The 19,189-nt window shown below is 31.5% G+C and overlaps 1 protein-coding gene across 1 annotated transcript; it reads right to left on the bottom strand.

Annotated features, from left to right (window-relative positions):
* Positions 1 to 486: 486 nt before the first annotated feature.
* Positions 487 to 17,500, bottom strand: LOC108915804 (serine/threonine-protein phosphatase 2A 65 kDa regulatory subunit A alpha isoform). The gene is made up of 7 exons (XM_023456472.1): positions 17,439 to 17,500; positions 17,212 to 17,366; positions 12,993 to 13,370; positions 8,586 to 8,780; positions 8,421 to 8,526; positions 711 to 1,715; positions 487 to 518 (listed from the first exon to the last, which is right to left on the bottom strand). Exons 2-7 carry the CDS (start codon positions 17,293 to 17,295, stop codon positions 487 to 489), a joined length of 1,800 nt encoding a protein of 599 aa, XP_023312240.1. The 5' UTR covers positions 17,296 to 17,366; positions 17,439 to 17,500.
* Positions 17,501 to 19,189: the final 1,689 nt, after the last annotated feature.

The following is a 19,189-nucleotide window of genomic DNA, read 5'->3' as shown; positions in this document are numbered from 1 at the left end:
TGATAAAACACGTACAGAAGTTCTTGGCGCATTTTCCATTATTTGTTGGACATTTTCTTTTAATTCTTCAGTCCGCTTTTTAGGTCGGCCGCTTCCTTCTTTTCTTGTTACACTGCCCGTTTCACGAAAAACATTAACACAACGCTGAACTGCACTTTGAAAAATTTTGTACTCAACAACGCCGGGAAATTGATTTTGAAATTCTATGAAACATTCCTCAATAGAATACTTCCATATTCCATCAATCTTGCGTCCATTTCTAAAGTAGGACTCTATGATAAACACTTTTTGTTCTTGAGAAAACACCATTTTAAACGCTTTTTAAAACGAAAATATTCAAATTGATAGCGGCGATATAGCGCTTTGACAGATGACGTTTAAGTTCATTTGCTATACGCTACGCCCTACGTCCAAATTTTCAGAACCAACTTGACCATATTTTTATTTGAACGCTCGTTATATCGCGGGCCGTTGTTTGAGATCACACTAGCTTGTCCAACAGCTGGGTATAAAAATTACTAAAAAAAAATTTAGTTTTCAAGACGGAATTTGAAAAAATAAACTACTACTAAGTGTTTCTAAAGGCCAAAGGTAGCCTCCATATAAATATGTCCCTCATTTAAAGTGACACCCTGTATATTAATATATATTTCAATAAAGATGACGATTATTATTGTTATTAAAATGAAAAGCAGTTCCAAAGAATTTACCTGCAATCCCCGTGATGGCTTCGGATGCGGAGTATTTAACATCGACATCATTATCCACATTTAGTTTATCTAAAACTGGTTTAACTTGAGGTTGTATTACAGCTTGGTCTAATTGCGGAGCTATTCGTTGGAGGGTCTTTGCGACGTTAAATCTGACGTTTGCGACCTTATCGTTGGCCATGCTTAGGACAGTCGGCAGAAGTAATCTTGTGGTTATGTCACTCCCGCATGCTTCCGCCAATACATTGATGCAAAACAAGCAGGTCATTCTGTATAAGTAGTTTTGGTCCCTGGACATAGCCAAGACTTTAGGGATAATTGTGCTTTCTGCCCATTCGGCTCCAAACTGGTCAACGAGTTTTCTGAGGTTTAAAGTGGCAGCCTCCCTGATGGCGAACACGTGATCCATCAACCATGTCATACATAAAGCATTGAGTTTCTCGTCAAAAAATTCCCTGCCGAGTTGTCCTGCCAGTAAAGGCATGTATTCAATAATGGCCGATCTTACCCTCCACTTTGAATCCTCCGCCAGCTCCACAATGGCAGGTAGAAGAGATTGAGACAGCTGTTGAATTCCGATAACCTCATTAACACAGTCCAAATTAGAAATTATGTTCAGTCTAACTTCAGGACATTCATCTTTAAGTTGTGTCAAAAATAGTGGAAGTAAATGTTCGATTGTATTGTGCCTACCCAGAATTGGGCTTAATCCCATTATTACAGATGCCAAAGCAGACTTCACGTGTTGATTGGGGTCAGCAACTAGTTCTTTAACACAGGGTAGTATGTTCGTCATAATAATATTTTCCTGATGTGCTTTATCTAAATTTTGACAAAAATCCTTGACCTTATTAGCCGCCGCTGCTCTAACTTCAGCCTCTGTATCTTTTAAAAGACTTTGAAATGCTGGCACTAAGTCTGTTCTTGTTATTTCAGGTCCTACTGCTTTCTGTAGTTCTGTAAATTTATCCGCAACCATATATCTTACCCTCCATGATGTGTCACCTAAAATTTTTAGATTAGATTGTTAAACAAATAAGAATTTATAGATGAATTTAAATTTTGGTTCACATTATACCAGGTATCTGGTTTTTTAGATTCACTCACTATGGTGATCACTATATCTTGGTTATCATAAGAGATACAAGATCTGTCAAATTAGAACATGATTGCTAAATTTCAAGATAAATAATATGCCAAAGTGAAATTTGACTTATCTTGTATTTCAAACCATCACAGGAAAAGGTAAACATTTTGAGATTGGGTATTATTAAAGGGTAAAGCCACTTTACAATTTTGAAAAATCGGTTAAACAATGCTTTATTATGTGAAGAATATTGGAAAAAAGTTTTAGGTGGGGGAAAAGTCAGGAACCCGAGTTTTTTCGAGGTGGAGCGCAACCACTCGCAGTGCACTGCAGAAGTGCTTATTGTAAGTACTGAGAACGCGTGCGATGATTAACTATTATAGAGGCAAGGTTCAGTCTCCAATCAAACCGAAAAAAGAGCATGAAGAAAATATCAATACAGAAGGCCAATTATATGGTGCATGCATCGATGACTGAAGGTATACATATAACAAATTTCTTATGTGGAATGTCAACAGAAACTTTAAAAGCGTTTTTCAAGAAACCAGTTTTTTTTAATTGGCCGGAAACATAATTCAAAAAGTTTTTAATAAATTGACTTGAAATTTTGTAGAGGTTCACATAACATAATGTAGGCAATATCGTAGGGATTTTTCGATTGATTAACAATTTTCATTGTTATTAACAATTTAACGCAAAATGTTTCGTCTCTATCGCATGGATTTCTATGGCTTACTTTATCGCTCTCACGTAACTTCAGATAGACCATCGGTACTTTCCTACCCTGTATGTAAACGTAAGCATATTTCTATGTAGGTATAAATTCGATGTAGGAAGGTTGTAAATATAAAAGAGAGTGGCGCCCCCTTACAGTCAGTCAAGTACTCAGAGATATGTCAGATGTATGTTAAGAAGTTACAGTTACGTTTGCAATAAATAAACTTATAAAAACATTCTCTGTTTATTATCAATAAAGTTACAAAACATTACAACTATCACCAAGCCAATAACTGTATGTTTTTTCAGTCAGAAATTCATTCTGTATATTACAGATACAAAACGAAAAATCATTGATTCATGTAGACCCTTAGTGATAATCATGAATGACCTAAACGTTTCCCCACTTACAAACTTGTAAGTTTTTTCTTCATTCAATCATCAATTCATTCAATCAAGTATGATCTTGTTTTACATTTTACCTAAGTATGATAATGGATATCCCTATGATACAGATCAAAATGGAGCACCCAGTATTAGTAAAAATTTAACAATTATCACAATTGAAATTATTAAAGACATCTTACCTGTACATTGACGTAGAGTAGGCATTACAAGCTGTTCTACATCCTCCTGTGGCAAAAGAGTCGCGATGCTGACACATGCCTCTACCGCCAAAAGTCGTACTGAATCCTATAAAGCAACATTACTTATTCTATCAGACGTGACATAAACAATATTTTATATTATACCTGTTCGTCTTGAGCCAAATTAACAAACATGGGGATCAAGTCTGATTTCAAATATTCCAATTCTACAACTTGGGCCAATTCACCCAATTTTGTAGCAGCAGCCCTACGAACCATTGGTGTATCATCCTGACAGAGCGCACGAAAATGAGACCTTAGGTCAGCCTTCATTGTTGCAGATACTCTTGGATAGCATACCTGTAATAAATTTTAATGTTTGTTTTATTATTTGTAAATTAAAACTTATAAAATCATATTTTCCAATTATTAAACACATCAATTTTGCGGTATTTTACTATTTCTTCAAACTAAAAGTTTCAGAATATCTTCTGTTGCCTTTTAATAAAATCCCTAAGAGGGATTTTGGGATTTACTCAAGCACGGCAGATTAACATATGAGAGATACCTTGCACCCTGTTGAGTATCTCCACCATATCTAAGTCCTCTATATAAGGCCGCGCGTGTAGGGCAGCCAATCAGAATAGTAAAAAAAAATCGATAGTTGGAAAAACTCGAGTGCGTCAGATTAAGATATGATGGGTTAATTACATGCCGAAAAGTGTGCATTTCAATAATCTGACGATTTGAGCGTGACATGAGGCAGTCGGTAGGTCACAAATTTGCAAAAAAAAAACGTCACCTCGACATTCTCGAGCACGGTCGATTTTTTTTTATTTTGAAGGGAATAATTCAAGGATAATGGGAAAAATATAATCTGCCGATTTCCACAAACCGAAGTAAATAAAATCGTTAATAAAGTTTCTATGGATTAAAATAATAGCAGTATGTAATGAAAATTTTTTTCGAATTGTCAATTGTTTGCAAGTTACAGCTTGTCAAAGTTCAATTTTTTTTATTTTTCCACACCCACTAAATAGATGAAGCTCTATTGACCAGTCAGAGAAAATTTTCATTATGTGCCGTTAGAGGGCACTTTACCTAGAACTTAACATTTGTTTGGTTCATAACTTTTTTCTCTTGCTAGGCATCATAGAAATTTTAACATTACTGAAAAGATAAACAATATCAAAAAAAAATATGTACTCTTTGTTCAAGCCAATAAATGTAACCGTTTACCAANAAGTGCAAAAGACAGAGATAGAATATAGATCGACGTTCAGTGTAACTCGGTCTCTAGACGATTATAGATTCTATCGATGTGGGTAGCGAGCGGCACAAAGATAAATAATATTGAACCGTGTAAAAATTATTTTATATTTTATACGCATTATGGTAATAGTGTTTTTATATTATGTCTTAGTCACTCTTTATAATTTCGACCGTGTAGTATAGTGAGGTGAACTTAGTAAAACATAAAAAGTACAGACAAAAACAAAAAACAGAAAGAGAAAAATCAGATGGAAGTAGTGGAATGAAAAACAAAAAAGGGAAGTGTAGCCGATGCACGTACGAACATGAATATGACAAGTGTCCAGCCATGGGTCAACGTTGTAGTAGGTAAATGCAAAAGCATGCAAATCAAAACAAGTACATGCAGTGAACCAAGAAAATGAAGAGGAGAGGCTAATGAAGAAGAAGTCATCGACATTAGTGCTATATTTGAAAAAAAACGAATAAATTAAGAGATAGCAATAGTCAATTCCATCGACAACAAGAATGAATGGTTTGAAGTTATTAAAATTGCACAAAAGAATGTGAAATTTAAACTAGACACAGGAATATTATCAAAAGAAGCATTTAACAAATTAAATTTAAAGATACAGTTAAATAAAACGAACAGAAAATTGGTCTCACACTAATCACGATATTAAAATAGAAGGCATCTGTACTTTACAATGTCACTCAAAGAACGGTAGTGGAGTATTAGATTTTTTCATAACCACCGAAAATAGTCAACCTTTATTAGGTTTAGAAGGTATCGATACATTGTAGCTAATAAAAAGAGTAGACAAGATTGATACCGCAATAAATGAAGTCAAAACAGAAGAGGAAGGTACTAAAGAATACACAAAAATAATCGAAGAATATGATGATGTTCTCAGAGGTGTTGGATGCCTCAAACATGTTTACAGGATAAAGTTACAAGAGAATGTAGAGCCAACGATTGCGAGATGTCGAAAAATATTAATAGCTTTACACACTAAAGTAGAAAACCAGTTAAATGAAATGGAAAAACAAGGTATAATAAAGAAAATTGAAGAACCAACCGATTGGATACATCCCTTGGTGATTGTAGAAAAAAGTGATGGTAATTTGAGATTATGTATGGACCCAAGACCGTTAAATAAACACATCAAGCGAGAACGTCTTGAACTTCCAACTATGGAAACGATTTTGTTAGAGTCAAAGATGCAAAATATTTTTCAGTTCTTGATGCAAGCTGTGCATATCATCAGATACCATTAGATGAAGAAAGTGCCAAAATTTGCAAGATATCAAACGCCATTTGGAAGATACAGTTATCAAACTCAGAAATAAACAAAATTATCGAAAATATTAATGGAATTTTAGCCTATGCAGATGATATTTTGATACTTGGAAGGACTATCTATGCAAGAAAACAACGACAGATTAGTCAGTTTATTAAAAGCTGCAAGAAAAAATAACATGAAATTTAAAAAGAATAAAATGCAGTTAGCAGTCAAGAAAATCAGGTATTTAGGACATGAAATATCAGAAAATGGCATTGAAATATCAAAAGAAAAAGTATCAGCAATTTTAGACATGAAAAGTCCAACCAATAAAAAAGAACTACAGTCATTTTTAGGAATAATCAACTATGTATCAAGATTTATACCAAATTCGTCCAAGGAGACACAAATTTTACGAAATCTATTGAAAAATTATGCAGTCTGGATGTGGACTAGTGTTGAAGAAGCCTGCTTTGCAAGATTAAAAAACCTAGTTTGTGAAGCACCAGTGTTATCATTTTTCGACACAAAGATGTAATAATAGCAGCAGATGCAAGTAAGTCAGCAATTGGAGGCGTATTGATGCAACACGACTATCCGATAGCTTTTTGTTCAGCTAGTTTGACAGAAACACAACAGATACTCTGTTACTGAGAAGGAACTATTAGCAGTAATAGTAACATGTGAACATTTTCATTATTATACTTATGCATGAGATTTCAAAGTTCTAACAGACCATAAGCCTTTAATTGGATTAGTTAATAAACCGATTCATGCACTTTCTCCCGGACTACAGAGTTTAGTTTTACTCCTACTCAAGCATAGAGTCAATTTAGAATATATTCCTGGTCGTATGCAGTATATTCCAGATGCATTATCCCGATTGAAGTCGGTAAATCAAAAAACATTAAACTCTAAGTTAGTGATACCATATAAAGTTCAATCAGTAGTAGTGGCAAGTAAGGATAGAATTTAGCAGTTACAGAAAGAAACTCAAATAGATACTGAATTAACCCAACTTTTATATTAGAAATGGATGGCCGAGAAAAGTATCATCAGTTAATAACGAAGCCAAGCAGTATTCTAATATACGCTTTGACATTTCTGAATATAATGGACTTATATTTAGAAATAACCAACTCATAATTCCAAAGTCGCTAAGGAGCTTGATGTTAGAGAAAATTCACGTGGGACATTTTGGAATAAATTCTTGTTTAAGTAGAGCTCACCAGTTTATGTATTGGCCTAGGATAACTGAAGATGTAACCACTTACGTGTCAATGTGTGAGATTTGTCAAAAACACTCGAATTCTAAACAGAAAGAACCACTTCAACAACACACAATACCTAATGTGCCATGGGAGAAAATAGCGATGGATTTCATGGAATTTAAGAATAAAAAATGCATGCTTGTGGCGGATTATTATTATTCAAAATATACAATTATCGTTCCAATGAATACTACCAAAGTAACAGATGTCATAAGTGAGTTGAAATCAATATTTGCGACACATGGACTACCAGTTGAAATTATGACCGATAATGGACCACCGTATGATTCACATGCATTTAAAGAATACCTGAAGCAAGACGATATAAAACATACGACAAGGAGCCCTTAATTATCCAAGATCAAATGGGTTTATAGAACAACAAGTTCAGATTTTCAAAAACACCCTACTCAAGTCTCCGAATGAAGACATATATAGCCTGATGAGAATTTATAACTCGACACCTAAAGATACAGTACCATCTCCAGCAGAGATACTTATGGGAAGAAAAATAAGATCAAATTTGCCAGTAACAGAATGCTAACAGCAAGGAAACGTACATAAAACGACAGCTATGATCGAGCATCGAAAAGTGATTCAGAACTTGGAAGTAATGTTTTAGTGCAAAAATCATTAAAGAATTGGATACCTGGTAAAATACTATCGCAAGATGAAAATCCAAATTCATTTTTGGTAAACACGGAAGGAGCTATATATAGAAGAAATAAAATTCACATAAAGAATATGAAGAAAAAACATGATAACGACATGAATACTCAACCAAGTGCAAGTTATTTTCTATAGGCAACGAAACCATATTTGATAAAGAAAAAGTTCCCGATGAAGAGGTTTCGAACAATGACGTTGATGAGAGTGAAGTTCAGAAGGAGATCAACAGTCAAGTGAGAAGAAGCCAAAGACTTACCCAGAAACCAATGAAATTCAAAGACTATGAATGTTACTAAAATAAAAGGGGCATGTGACATAATATGTAAAGTTATATGTAAGCGTAAGCATATTTCTATGTAGGTATAAATTCGATGTAGGAAGGTTGTAAATATAAAAGAGAGTGGCGCCCCCTTACAATCAGTCAAGTACTCAGAGATATGTCAGATGTATGTTAAGAAGTTATAGTTACGTTTGCAATAAATAAACTCATAAAAACATTCTCTGTTTATTATCAATGTTACAAAACGTTACAACTATCACCAAGCCAATAACTGTATGTTTTTTCAGTCAGAAATTCATTCTGTATATTACAGATACAAAACGAAAAATCATTGATTCATGTAGACCCTTAGTGATAATCATGAATGACCTAAACGTTTCCCCACTTACAAACCTGTAAGTTCTTTCTTCATTCAATCATCAATTCATTCAATCAAGTATGATCTTGTTTTACATTTTACCTAAGTATGATAATGGATATCCCTATGATACAGATCAAAATGGAGCACCCAGTATTAGTAAAAATTTAACAATTATCACAATTGAAATTATTAAAGACATCTTACCTGTACATTGACGTAGAGTAGGCATTACAAGCTGTTCTACATCCTCCTGTGGCAAAAGAGTCGCGATGCTGACACATGCCTCTACCGCCAAAAGTCGTACTGAATCCTATAAAGCAACATTACTTATTCTATCAGACGTGACATAAACAATATTTTATATTATACCTGTTCGTCTTGAGCCAAATTAACAAACATGGGGATCAAGTCTGATTTCAAATATTCCAATTCTACAACTTGGGCCAATTCACCCAATTTTGTAGCAGCAGCCCTACGAACCATTGGTGTATCATCCTGACAGAGCGCACGAAAATGAGACCTTAGGTCAGCCTTCATTGTTGCAGATACTCTTGGATAGCATACCTGTAATAAATTTTAATGTTTGTTTTATTATTTGTAAATTAAAACTTATAAAATCATATTTTCCAATTATTAAACACATCAATTTTGCGGTATTTTACTATTTCTTCAAACTAAAAGTTTCAGAATATCTTCTGTTGCCTTTTAATAAAATCCCNTTCACAATATTTCAGGAACGGCTTCAGATATCTTTGATCTGTTTGGTTTATTTTAATGGCCCTGATAAGGCGCAACTTTTTTCTAATTTGTGTCACCACAGTATACAAAAAAGAACTCTGGGTAACGCTTAACCATCGCTCTGTATAAAATGCAACAGAAATCTTACATAAACATACTTACAGGCAAATTCCACATAATCTCTAATCTTTGCTGCGGAGTCTTTCCTCTTTTATTTCTCAATAAAATGTATACGGTTTTTATTCCTGTACAAGAATATAACAGCTTCTCTACCAATACTTTTCCCATAAAACCGGAAGCACCAGTAATGAAGACACATCGGCCATCATACCATTTAGCTATGGGACTCTCAACTCCTGGCATGATGATTAAACTTATCAATTCTGAAGTAATAAGGGTTGTATGTACATTAACGATTCATATTTAATTAATGCAATAGATGGAAATCAATAATTAAAAAATAAATAATTGTTGTTAACTTCCATTAACGTCTAATAATTATTTTTCTACTACTAATTTTTTTTTAATATATGTATTTGAAAATTGCATTATTCACCTTATGTTTGGATAATCTTTATCCTTTTTTGTAGCTGCCTACTTCCAAATAGATCTAAACAATTTTTTTAAGAACTCAGTAACTTAGGTAATGAAATCATTATTAAAGTTATCAGAGGCACAAAAATTTGTAACTCTCTTTTCTATCACAAGTACTTACTATTCATAGTAAATCGAATTTAACAGGAAAATCTAGTATACTTTGAATCAAGGTCATGAACTTCGTTTCCCCCATTAAAAATACACTTTTTAGCTTCATAAATAATTGTAAACTAATAACAGTTCTGAAGTAATAAACACTATTATTATTATTATTATTATTAACGTATAGTAAATAATTAGGTGAATAATTAAAACCATTCAATTATAGTTATCGAGACATATAATACCTACTTATATTTTGAAATATTTTCTTTTATTAATTCACTATGTTATACACTAAACCAAACAATTAAAGGGTCAAAAGAATTTCCGAAATTGTTCCGTGATTTTTAACAGACTGTATTTAAGTGAAAAATGGTCGTATCGAGAATTAAAAAAGCATTTTGAAGCTCTAAGATTCTAGTTTTTAGTTCTTTCAGTCGAAAATATTTAGGAGTTACGGTTATCATGCAATTCTAAGAAATAGCGCGACAAAAATTTTGCAAATTTTGATATTTTTTTTCCGAGTTCACGGACTTGGAAAAAAAAATTTTTTCAGCTCAGCCATTGCATGGACCAGATAGCTTGTTTATTCAGCTTTAATTTCTTTTTTTTTAATTTCGATAAGACCATTATTCATCGAAATATCGGACTTTTAATGGAAAGGGATCCTTTTGTCTTCAATAATCGATATCTCGGCGACAAATGGTCGTACAGAGAACTGAAGAGCAGTTTTGAAAACTGTAATAAATGTCCTATAACATGCTGCAGCAACTTTTCGGAATTTTTTTTTTCGTCTTTTACACGAATTTAAAAAAACAGGAAAAAAAGGGTAATTTATGTTTTTTTTAGAAAATTGACGGCTAAATTAGAAATATTCACGAAATGACTAATGTTAAGCATGACGTTTACAGTTCGATATGCCCAGAAGAATCCTGTGAAGTTTCATCTCGATCTAGCGAACCGTTTGTTTGTTTCAAACAGTCAAACTTTTCAAAAAAATTAACGGGTCACGTTTTTTGAGCTTAAACAGTTCATAATCATGATTAAAATGGAAAAAAAAATGTTTGAAGTTTTCTCACATTTTTATCGCAAATAACTTTTACATTGATTAAAAAAATATATTTTTCGAAAAATTTTCAAAAAAATTTCGTATTTTTATTTTTTTTTTGAAAACCTTCCGGACATTGAAGAAGACAAAATCCAATTGTTTCCAGCACGATTCGGCTTTTCTGTCATATGCTTCTGTTCATCAGCTTTTAATTAAATTAAAATTAAAATTAAAGTTGACCCAAACCAGATTTCGATCCAGATTCATATCGTTCTTTGAGACTTTGTAATTAATTTTTGTGCGGTCTGTAATCTCTTAAAAAACAGTTTTTTTTTCAAAACTACCCTTTTTTCTCTGAAAAAAAAAATTGTTTTTCATTTTAATAATAATAATGATATATTTTCCATTAAGACAGTATACATGTATAGGATTCGTCACACACTTAATCTAACATAAAAAAAATAAAAAACAATTTGGTGACGGTGACAGGGTATATCATATGACCTATTTTTTCTTTCTACCATCTATTCTTCAAAATCCAATAGGTCCTCACGATGCTCGAGTAAATCCCTTTTTAGCATAGTGGGCTCCCCTACTACAAGGTGTACATTCTGTCAAAAAAGTATCAAGAATTTTTCATTTAAAAAATCCACGTGAAATAGATTTAAATTTCATATTTGATGAAAAGGTGGTAGCACTGTACCCTAGTTTATTAGTAGTAGTGAAGGGGTGGCCTCAGCCTGGCAATTAGGCCACGAGTGGGCCCTTTTTGCCTACCCCGCCGTCCCATCACCTAACCACTCTCTGCTTCTGACCCTCCTCGAACCTACCCGACGCCCTAATGAACGCCAGCACTGTACCCTACTCCAATATGAAGTTTGAGTGCGATCTGTCAAGTTTTGTTTATAGCTGTTAATTTTGTTATCTGTTATCTAAAGTATGTTTCGTGATTTTTACAATGGATAATGTTGTTGAATAAAGAGTTTGCCTAAAATTTTGTGCTACCAACGGAATTTCTTGTGCTGAAGAGAACAATATGGAGACTAGAAATCGGAGAAACTCATGCAAGCATAGCAAATAAATGTTACGTGTCACACTACGATTTTAAGAATGTGAAGGGATAGAAATAAAATAGTCTCTATTCGAAAACAATTCACTGAAAATGAAGCGCACGAGATGATAACACAAAGCAATACATATACATACAAGACTTGTAACTTTCTCATTTTTTCAATAAAAATTTTAAATAAATATATGTAATTGCTTTTTACGTCTATCGGTTATAACAACCGTAGATAAACGTACCCTTGAAGGTCGTTATAACCGACTTTCATCGTATATTGTTTTATTGACATATTCCAAATATTCTTTTGATAGAATGTATATCAAATTTTCACAAAAAAAATATATCCCAGGCTTTCTAAGCAGTTTTGAAAATTTTTACAGTTACGAAAATGTAACTCTATATCAGTTTATATTTCTCTATAACCACCATTTCCTACATTATTTATTGCCCAACGGAAAACATTTTTATAAATTTACAAAATTAAGTTTATTTTGGTAACTTTTGCTTGTCTACCAAATAAGAGCAATCTAGATATATTACGGAATTTTTGGTTTTGGCGAAAATGAGATTAATTTAGCCAGCTAAAATTTAAAAATGAAGAATATGTGGGTATTTGGCTCATTTTTTCGGGGTGTTTATGATTTTTTAAATGTTACTTTTCCCAATAGCTGGATAGGCCATGGTAGTTAGCCTTATTTCCCTGATCTCGCCCCTTTCGATTTTTCTTTTGTGGGGTAATTTCAACCAACGAAGATGTGAATTAACGAAACTTGTAATAGATTCAAGAGAATGAGGCAATATTACAGCACGTAGATGAATTGGATGAAACGTACTTAAGAGGCAATAGCATTATAAGATTCTAAAATAGTGTAATTTTGCAATTTTTTTTAATGGAAGAAAAATTAATAGGATAATAATATTTATGGATGTTATTAACCATGTCTTTGTGTTCAAAAAATATTTTTTTCGTAAATAGTACAAAATAGCTACGCTAGAGCTATTCTCGAGGAGCATGTAGAATTTGAGGCACTCAAATAAAAAAGAATTTCAGAATATTCCATCACGGAATTGATTTTCTTATTTTGACCACCTAATTCCAAATTTTAAGTTTGGCAAATTGACATTATACCATTCCATATAACATGTCAACACTGGAAAATAATTCCATAAAGTCAGAATATTTGTTTAAGAGGGAACAATTAACAATTAAGTGTAACACACTTACAGAAAATAATCCACAAGCTGATGTTCTAGATGTAAACCAATCTCCAGCAGCCAGTCTCTGTACTAGGGGAACAAAGTGTGTTTCTAGATCAGCGGAACTGTGCTGCTGAGCCATCGCTCTAAGAGATTCAACTGCTTTATCGCGCACAACAGTCTCCTCCACAGTCGCCAAACTTTCCAATGGTGGCAAAAGGCAATAGGCATATTCAGGGCCCCCAACTAATGTTACAAATGTCCCCAATTGTTCTGCTAAAGCTAGTAAAACTTCATCTTCATCATAAATTGTTTCTGTCAAAAAAGGTATTAATTCTTTTCTCGTCCGTTCTACTCCCAGGGCCAAGGCAATGGTGGAGAGTTTCTTAATAGAATTGAGGCGTAACTAAAACAATGTAAAGGCATTTTCTACATTTTGTGTATTTTATTTCAAAATTAAAGAATAAATTAGGAAATTAATGATGCTGGTACTTTACATTAAATGTTAAATGTGCTGCAAAATTTTTCATAGAATTATCTTAATGTCACTCTTCATAGAAGAAAAAGTGCTATAAAATTATTGTTACCATATATAATTTATCAAATATCTAAAAATCCAAAATATGTCAATGGGAACTGAAATTGACAATCAGTACATAATTGCTAATTCAAAGATAAAATCACAAAGATAGGTATCTTTAACTTTGTCATTTCAAAAGATATACAACATATACATATAATGCAAGATAATAATTCTAGTTTCTTGTATTTGACAAATCTATTATTACCATCCATTAGTATAGACTTTATATGCATATAACAACTTATAATGACCAAAGTTCTAATTGTATAAATGTTGAAAAAATGTATTAAAATATTTCTTTGTGAATGATTAATTTTACGTTATACAACTTGTAGCATTTAGCTTACTTCAATGTTAATGAGTACCAGCAAACTTTATTGCAAATAAATTAACGAAAAATTTCAGACAGCCATGAGAAAATTTTTTGTGACTAAAAAGTTGCTTTCAAAGGTCTTAGGCAAGCCCAAGTAATCCATAAACTTAAATGTATCTCAGTTAAATTTAATAGGCTTATTAATTAGTATCACAAAACGTGAAACTTTATTTAACAGCAGTGGACAATTTGTCATTGAATAATTTTCTTGGTTTTGATAATAAGATTTATTATTTCAGAACATTACCATTTGTTTTACATTTTATATTGATTTTTACACAATCAAAAAAATTGATAAATTTATGTAGGTGTATTACACAATTTTTTATTGTATGTAATTACATCCAATAATTATGAATATTATTATTACAGATTACATACATTTGTTCAATTATATATTTATTTCAGATTTCAAAAAAATAACCTGGATAATCTTTCACAGTATTGTTAATTTGTAATGTATATTATTTCACAATGTGAAGTGATTATATTCGAATTAGTTCAGAAAATCAAAGTTTGCTGTGACAGTAGAACCATTTTAATAAGGTTAAGCTTTAGTACACGAGACAATATCTTTATTATGGGATTAATTTATTAAAAAAAAGGAATATTTAACATTAAAAGTTTGAAACTATGTCGATTATTAAAAGTTCACAATGTTTTTTTCTTTTACTGTTTATATACTAGGTCTGTGACTTATTTTTCAGGGATTTACAATAGATAGCTAAAGTTATGCTATCGCATCTACTGTAAATCCCTCGCATCGAAGAGCTCTGTAACTATATTTATGTCAATACTCTGTCATTAGGCTTTACTTTTTATTATGTGTTTGCTGAACTGTAAACAACATATTTTTTCTCAGCTCCAAAGATGCCAACAAAACATCATTTACAGGAAGTTTTACTTTTCCTGTTTAATTCAAACAAAAGTGCTGTTGAATTTGATCAAGTGCTGTTGGAATCTTATGGTGAACATATTCCATCAATAAAAACGTGTGTGTATTGGTTTCGTCATTTAGAAGTGGTGATTTCGATACGGTTGACAGAGAACGTCTAGGTCAATTGAAAAACTTCAAGGATGAGGACTTTGAAGCATTACTCGATCAAGATTCATGTCCAACGCAAGATGAACTTGCTGAATCGTTGAAGGTTGATCACACAACAGTTTCCACACGTGTAAGTACACTCGGTATGACTCTAAAGCAAGGAAATTGGGTGCCGAATATCCATGGTTCCAAACTTCTGCTCTGCATCGGGTGGGATCAGCTGGGTGTAGTTTATTATAAGCTGCTCAGACTGAACGAAACCACTATGGAAGATAGCTATTTGATACGTTTGAGCCGAGCATTGAAGGAAAAACAGCCGCTATATGAGCAGAAACACATAGTCATTTTGCAGCATGACAAGATCCCAGTATTGCAAAATGTGGCCGAGCATTATCATGTACTGGAAAACTTACTTCAAATTGTTTAAATGGGAAGTCCTACCCCACCCACTATATTCACCACATATTGCCCCTTCCGATTATAACCTGGTCCGATAAATGGCACATGGCCTGGCTGAGCAGCACTTCTATTCTTATGAAGATGCCAAAAAATGGGTCGATTGGTGGATAGTATCAAAAGATGAGAAAAAGTGGTGGCTAGTGATAGACAACACTTTGAAAAATAATAATGTAGACAATTTTTTACAATAAAATCTTGAATTCACAAAAAAATCGCACAAAATTAATTGACAGACCTAGTATAATATTGAAGTCTAGGTTTTTTTTATTCTTATAACTTATTTAAAAAATATTGATTGTATTATGATTAATAAAGAGGTTATCAACAAAATTTTTCACAATAATGCTTTGAATTTACACAAAAATCCCTCAAAATTAATTCACAGTCCTAGTACATTTAAATCTTTTGAATTTAAGATGTTGGATACACAACAAAGATAAAAAAACAGGTTACATTTCCGTATTGAAATTTAATAAAATTGGAAATGCTTCTTTTCTCTAAGACTGATATATAATATATGCCACTTAAGAGAACATACGAGTATAAATAATTACTAAAAAATCTGCTCATGCTCATTAATCTACATTCTTATTTTTTGCCTAAGTAATGTATTAAAATTTACATAGTAATGAAAATAAAAATTGTATGAGCATTATTTAAAACGAGATTTTTCACTTTCCTTACCTTAACTAACTGCATATAATGTGAAGTAAACAGGTTACATATGATGTATACAAGCTACTAAGATATCTTAAGAATTTAATATGAAAACTAACAAAAGTTCAAGAAAAATCTAATATACAAATTCAGAATAACTCTTCTTACTAATCAGTTTACATCTCGGTTTACATTATTACTGAAATTAATAATTATTAAATAATAATTTAAAGCTTAAAATCAAACATATAATGAAAGCATATAAGTAGTTTATTAAAATTCAAATTAAACAACTATATAGTTGAAACAAAAAAGTTTCGCTTAGTTTAACTTTTGCCTCTCATGAACTCACAATTTATACCAAATATACGGTTGTTTATATAGTGTCAAAGAAATCAACGTAAAATCAAAGAAAAAATTATTATATCTAAAGACATATAGAGATAATCTTATTAATCTTTGAAAAAGATATAAAAGTAGGGCGGATGTTGATAACATTTATGCAATTATATAAAAAAAGTGTTTTTATACATTTTATTTTAGATAAAATTCATCAAAATTGATTCCCAGAATATTACAAATTACTTTAATTTCTGTTGTAACATTTGCTGCTTTTGTGAATCACTGTTTCAAAAACTTTAAATTAAAATATGGGGAATCGTAGTATAACCTAGTTAAATTGTTAATATTAACACCGTATTAAAAGTGAACTGTGAGCAGGTCTCTTTACACTTCATAAAACTAAATTTTTATAGAATTATCAAAATAATAAACAAAAACTAACAAAAATAGATATGTTATAATAACTGCTTATATTATTCTCTTTAAGAAATTCAATTTTTTTATATTTACTATAAATTCAAAACAAAAATATATATACAATAATGATAAATTTTACTTATATGGGTAAACAATTTGTAAATGTTGATGACAATGTTTGCACTTATTTTTTATTCATACACAATAATTTTTAACAAAAATCCAATTTTTTAATACATGTTTGACAGAATGATGTCATTTTTTTTAAGCTTCCAAAGAAAAGGTAGTTAAACCCACTTTATGTTTATTAAACTTGAGAAGATACTTTTATGATTATCTGTTTTCTTAATGTAAAGTTAACCTGAAATTACCTGTACGTCATCATTTTTTAGTTCATCAATTAAAACTGCGATAGGATACAAAGAATCGTCGCCTGCAGTATCGCTGGCTGCCATTATAGACCCGAGTCCGGTGGAATTCGCCGATATCGTCGTTTTTATTTGTTTGTAAACACACTGTTTCACACCTAATGAAATAATTAAAGTATAATATGAAACTGTAATTTTTTTTACATGTGAAAAACTGTATAACGACTTACAAATTTTCAAAAGCTTTATCGAACTTCACTGAACTGACCTGTGTTTTCAGACTTTCGTAAATTTCTACTATGTGCTTAAGAGGGCGCTCATACCACGTCAACCGTCAAAAAGATACACAAACCCAGCCAATCACATTTATGAAGCGAAATTTAAATTAGAAAAGTAAAAACTATAAAAGTAATACTGATGTAGCTATGTAATAGAATGATTAATTGATTAATGATGATTGATATAACTGAAAATGTTGATACTGAAAAATGTAAAAAAAAAATCGAAATCCTAGTGATGTTTTGTTTACAAATAATTAAAACTCGTTATACGCACTAACTGTTAACATTTTGCAATCGTTTATTAAAAATATCTGATTATTGAATAGGTAAAAAGTAAAATTGTTTGGCTCTATTATTAATATGCATAAATAATCTATATAATATGTATTCAGAAGAAATATATTTATAAACTTTGGATATGGAAAACAAGGTTCAGGCTTGAATTATTAAATACCTATTACCTATTGTCTAGAGACAGCCAATCCACTTTAGGGTTTTTTTTTTATTCTTAATAAAAAAAAATAAATGATACGTTGTCAGGTTAGGTTTGTTATGTAAAAAGTAGGAAAAAGACCTAAATCGTAAAAATTATTATTGTAGTCATTTCTTGCCTTCGTCACATAAGAAAGGCGCAGCATAAGAATAGTGAATTGGCTGTCTCTAGACATTAGTGCGTTGGTTATTATACTCGCCTCCTGCGAGAACTATAAAAGTTATAAAACTCAATATAAAACTTATCTAATGTGTTTAATGTCATTTTAAGTAGCAGAGCACACGACCGGCGTTTTATCGGCGAATAAAATTGTAATGACTAAAATCGAAAATCGACCTGTAGGTATCTCCTAAAGAAATCAAGATATCGAGATGTGGTTATAAATTTTTCTTAAAAATAGATCCCATGATATCTGAATTATTATTATTTTCAAATATTTGTGGAAAATAGAACAAACCTCCCAAAAATGTTTTGGAAGTAAAACCGAAGATGGAAGGACAAAGTAATGAAGGATTTGGTAGAATGTCAGATGTAACTGAAGAGAATTGAAGATACTTACTTCGTTTCCAAATTGAAATAGAAATTGAACTAGAAAATCCATTGATTTGTAAATATGATTACAGAGGACCCCTTTTTAAATAAGTTTTGCCACTGACTAAAATATGAAGAATACCATCTCATTTCATATCCATTAAATAGGTACACCATTTTCAAGACAAAGTGATTTTCATTTCCTATTTTAACTTTTTGGTTTTTAAGTTTAGAAAAAAAATTAAATTATGAAGTCTATTAACAAGAAGTATCATATGTAATATTAAATTTTGTACAGTGTTTTTAAAAAGTGTGATAAACAAAACCCAAAATTTTTAAAATGGAACTCTTATTACTTTATGTTTGAATAAAACACTTTTTCAAGATTACATTGATACAATAAGGTATCTCCTTCTAATGGTAAGGGAGATATGGCTGAATTGCTGAATTAGACATATGGCATGTTCTTCAGAGGACTGTATGGACGGAAAGGTTTCGTATTAACGGAAGGTCTTGGAACAAAAAAAAAATTCTGATATTATATACTTACTAAAAGCTAGGGAACATCGTAGGCAAATTAAAAAATATTAATAATTATTGACTGTGAACATAAAAAAAAAGTATCGAAAAAAGACAAAAAATTTTGCATTAAATTGTTAATAACAATGAAAATTGG

Source organism: Anoplophora glabripennis, unplaced genomic scaffold (genome assembly GCF_000390285.2).
Source record: "Anoplophora glabripennis isolate ALB-LARVAE unplaced genomic scaffold, Agla_2.0 scaffold1621, whole genome shotgun sequence".
NCBI lineage: Eukaryota > Metazoa > Arthropoda > Insecta > Coleoptera > Cerambycidae > Anoplophora > Anoplophora glabripennis.
The sequence above is the reverse complement of the archived record's forward strand: the minus strand, read 5'-3'. Positions and strand labels throughout refer to the sequence as shown.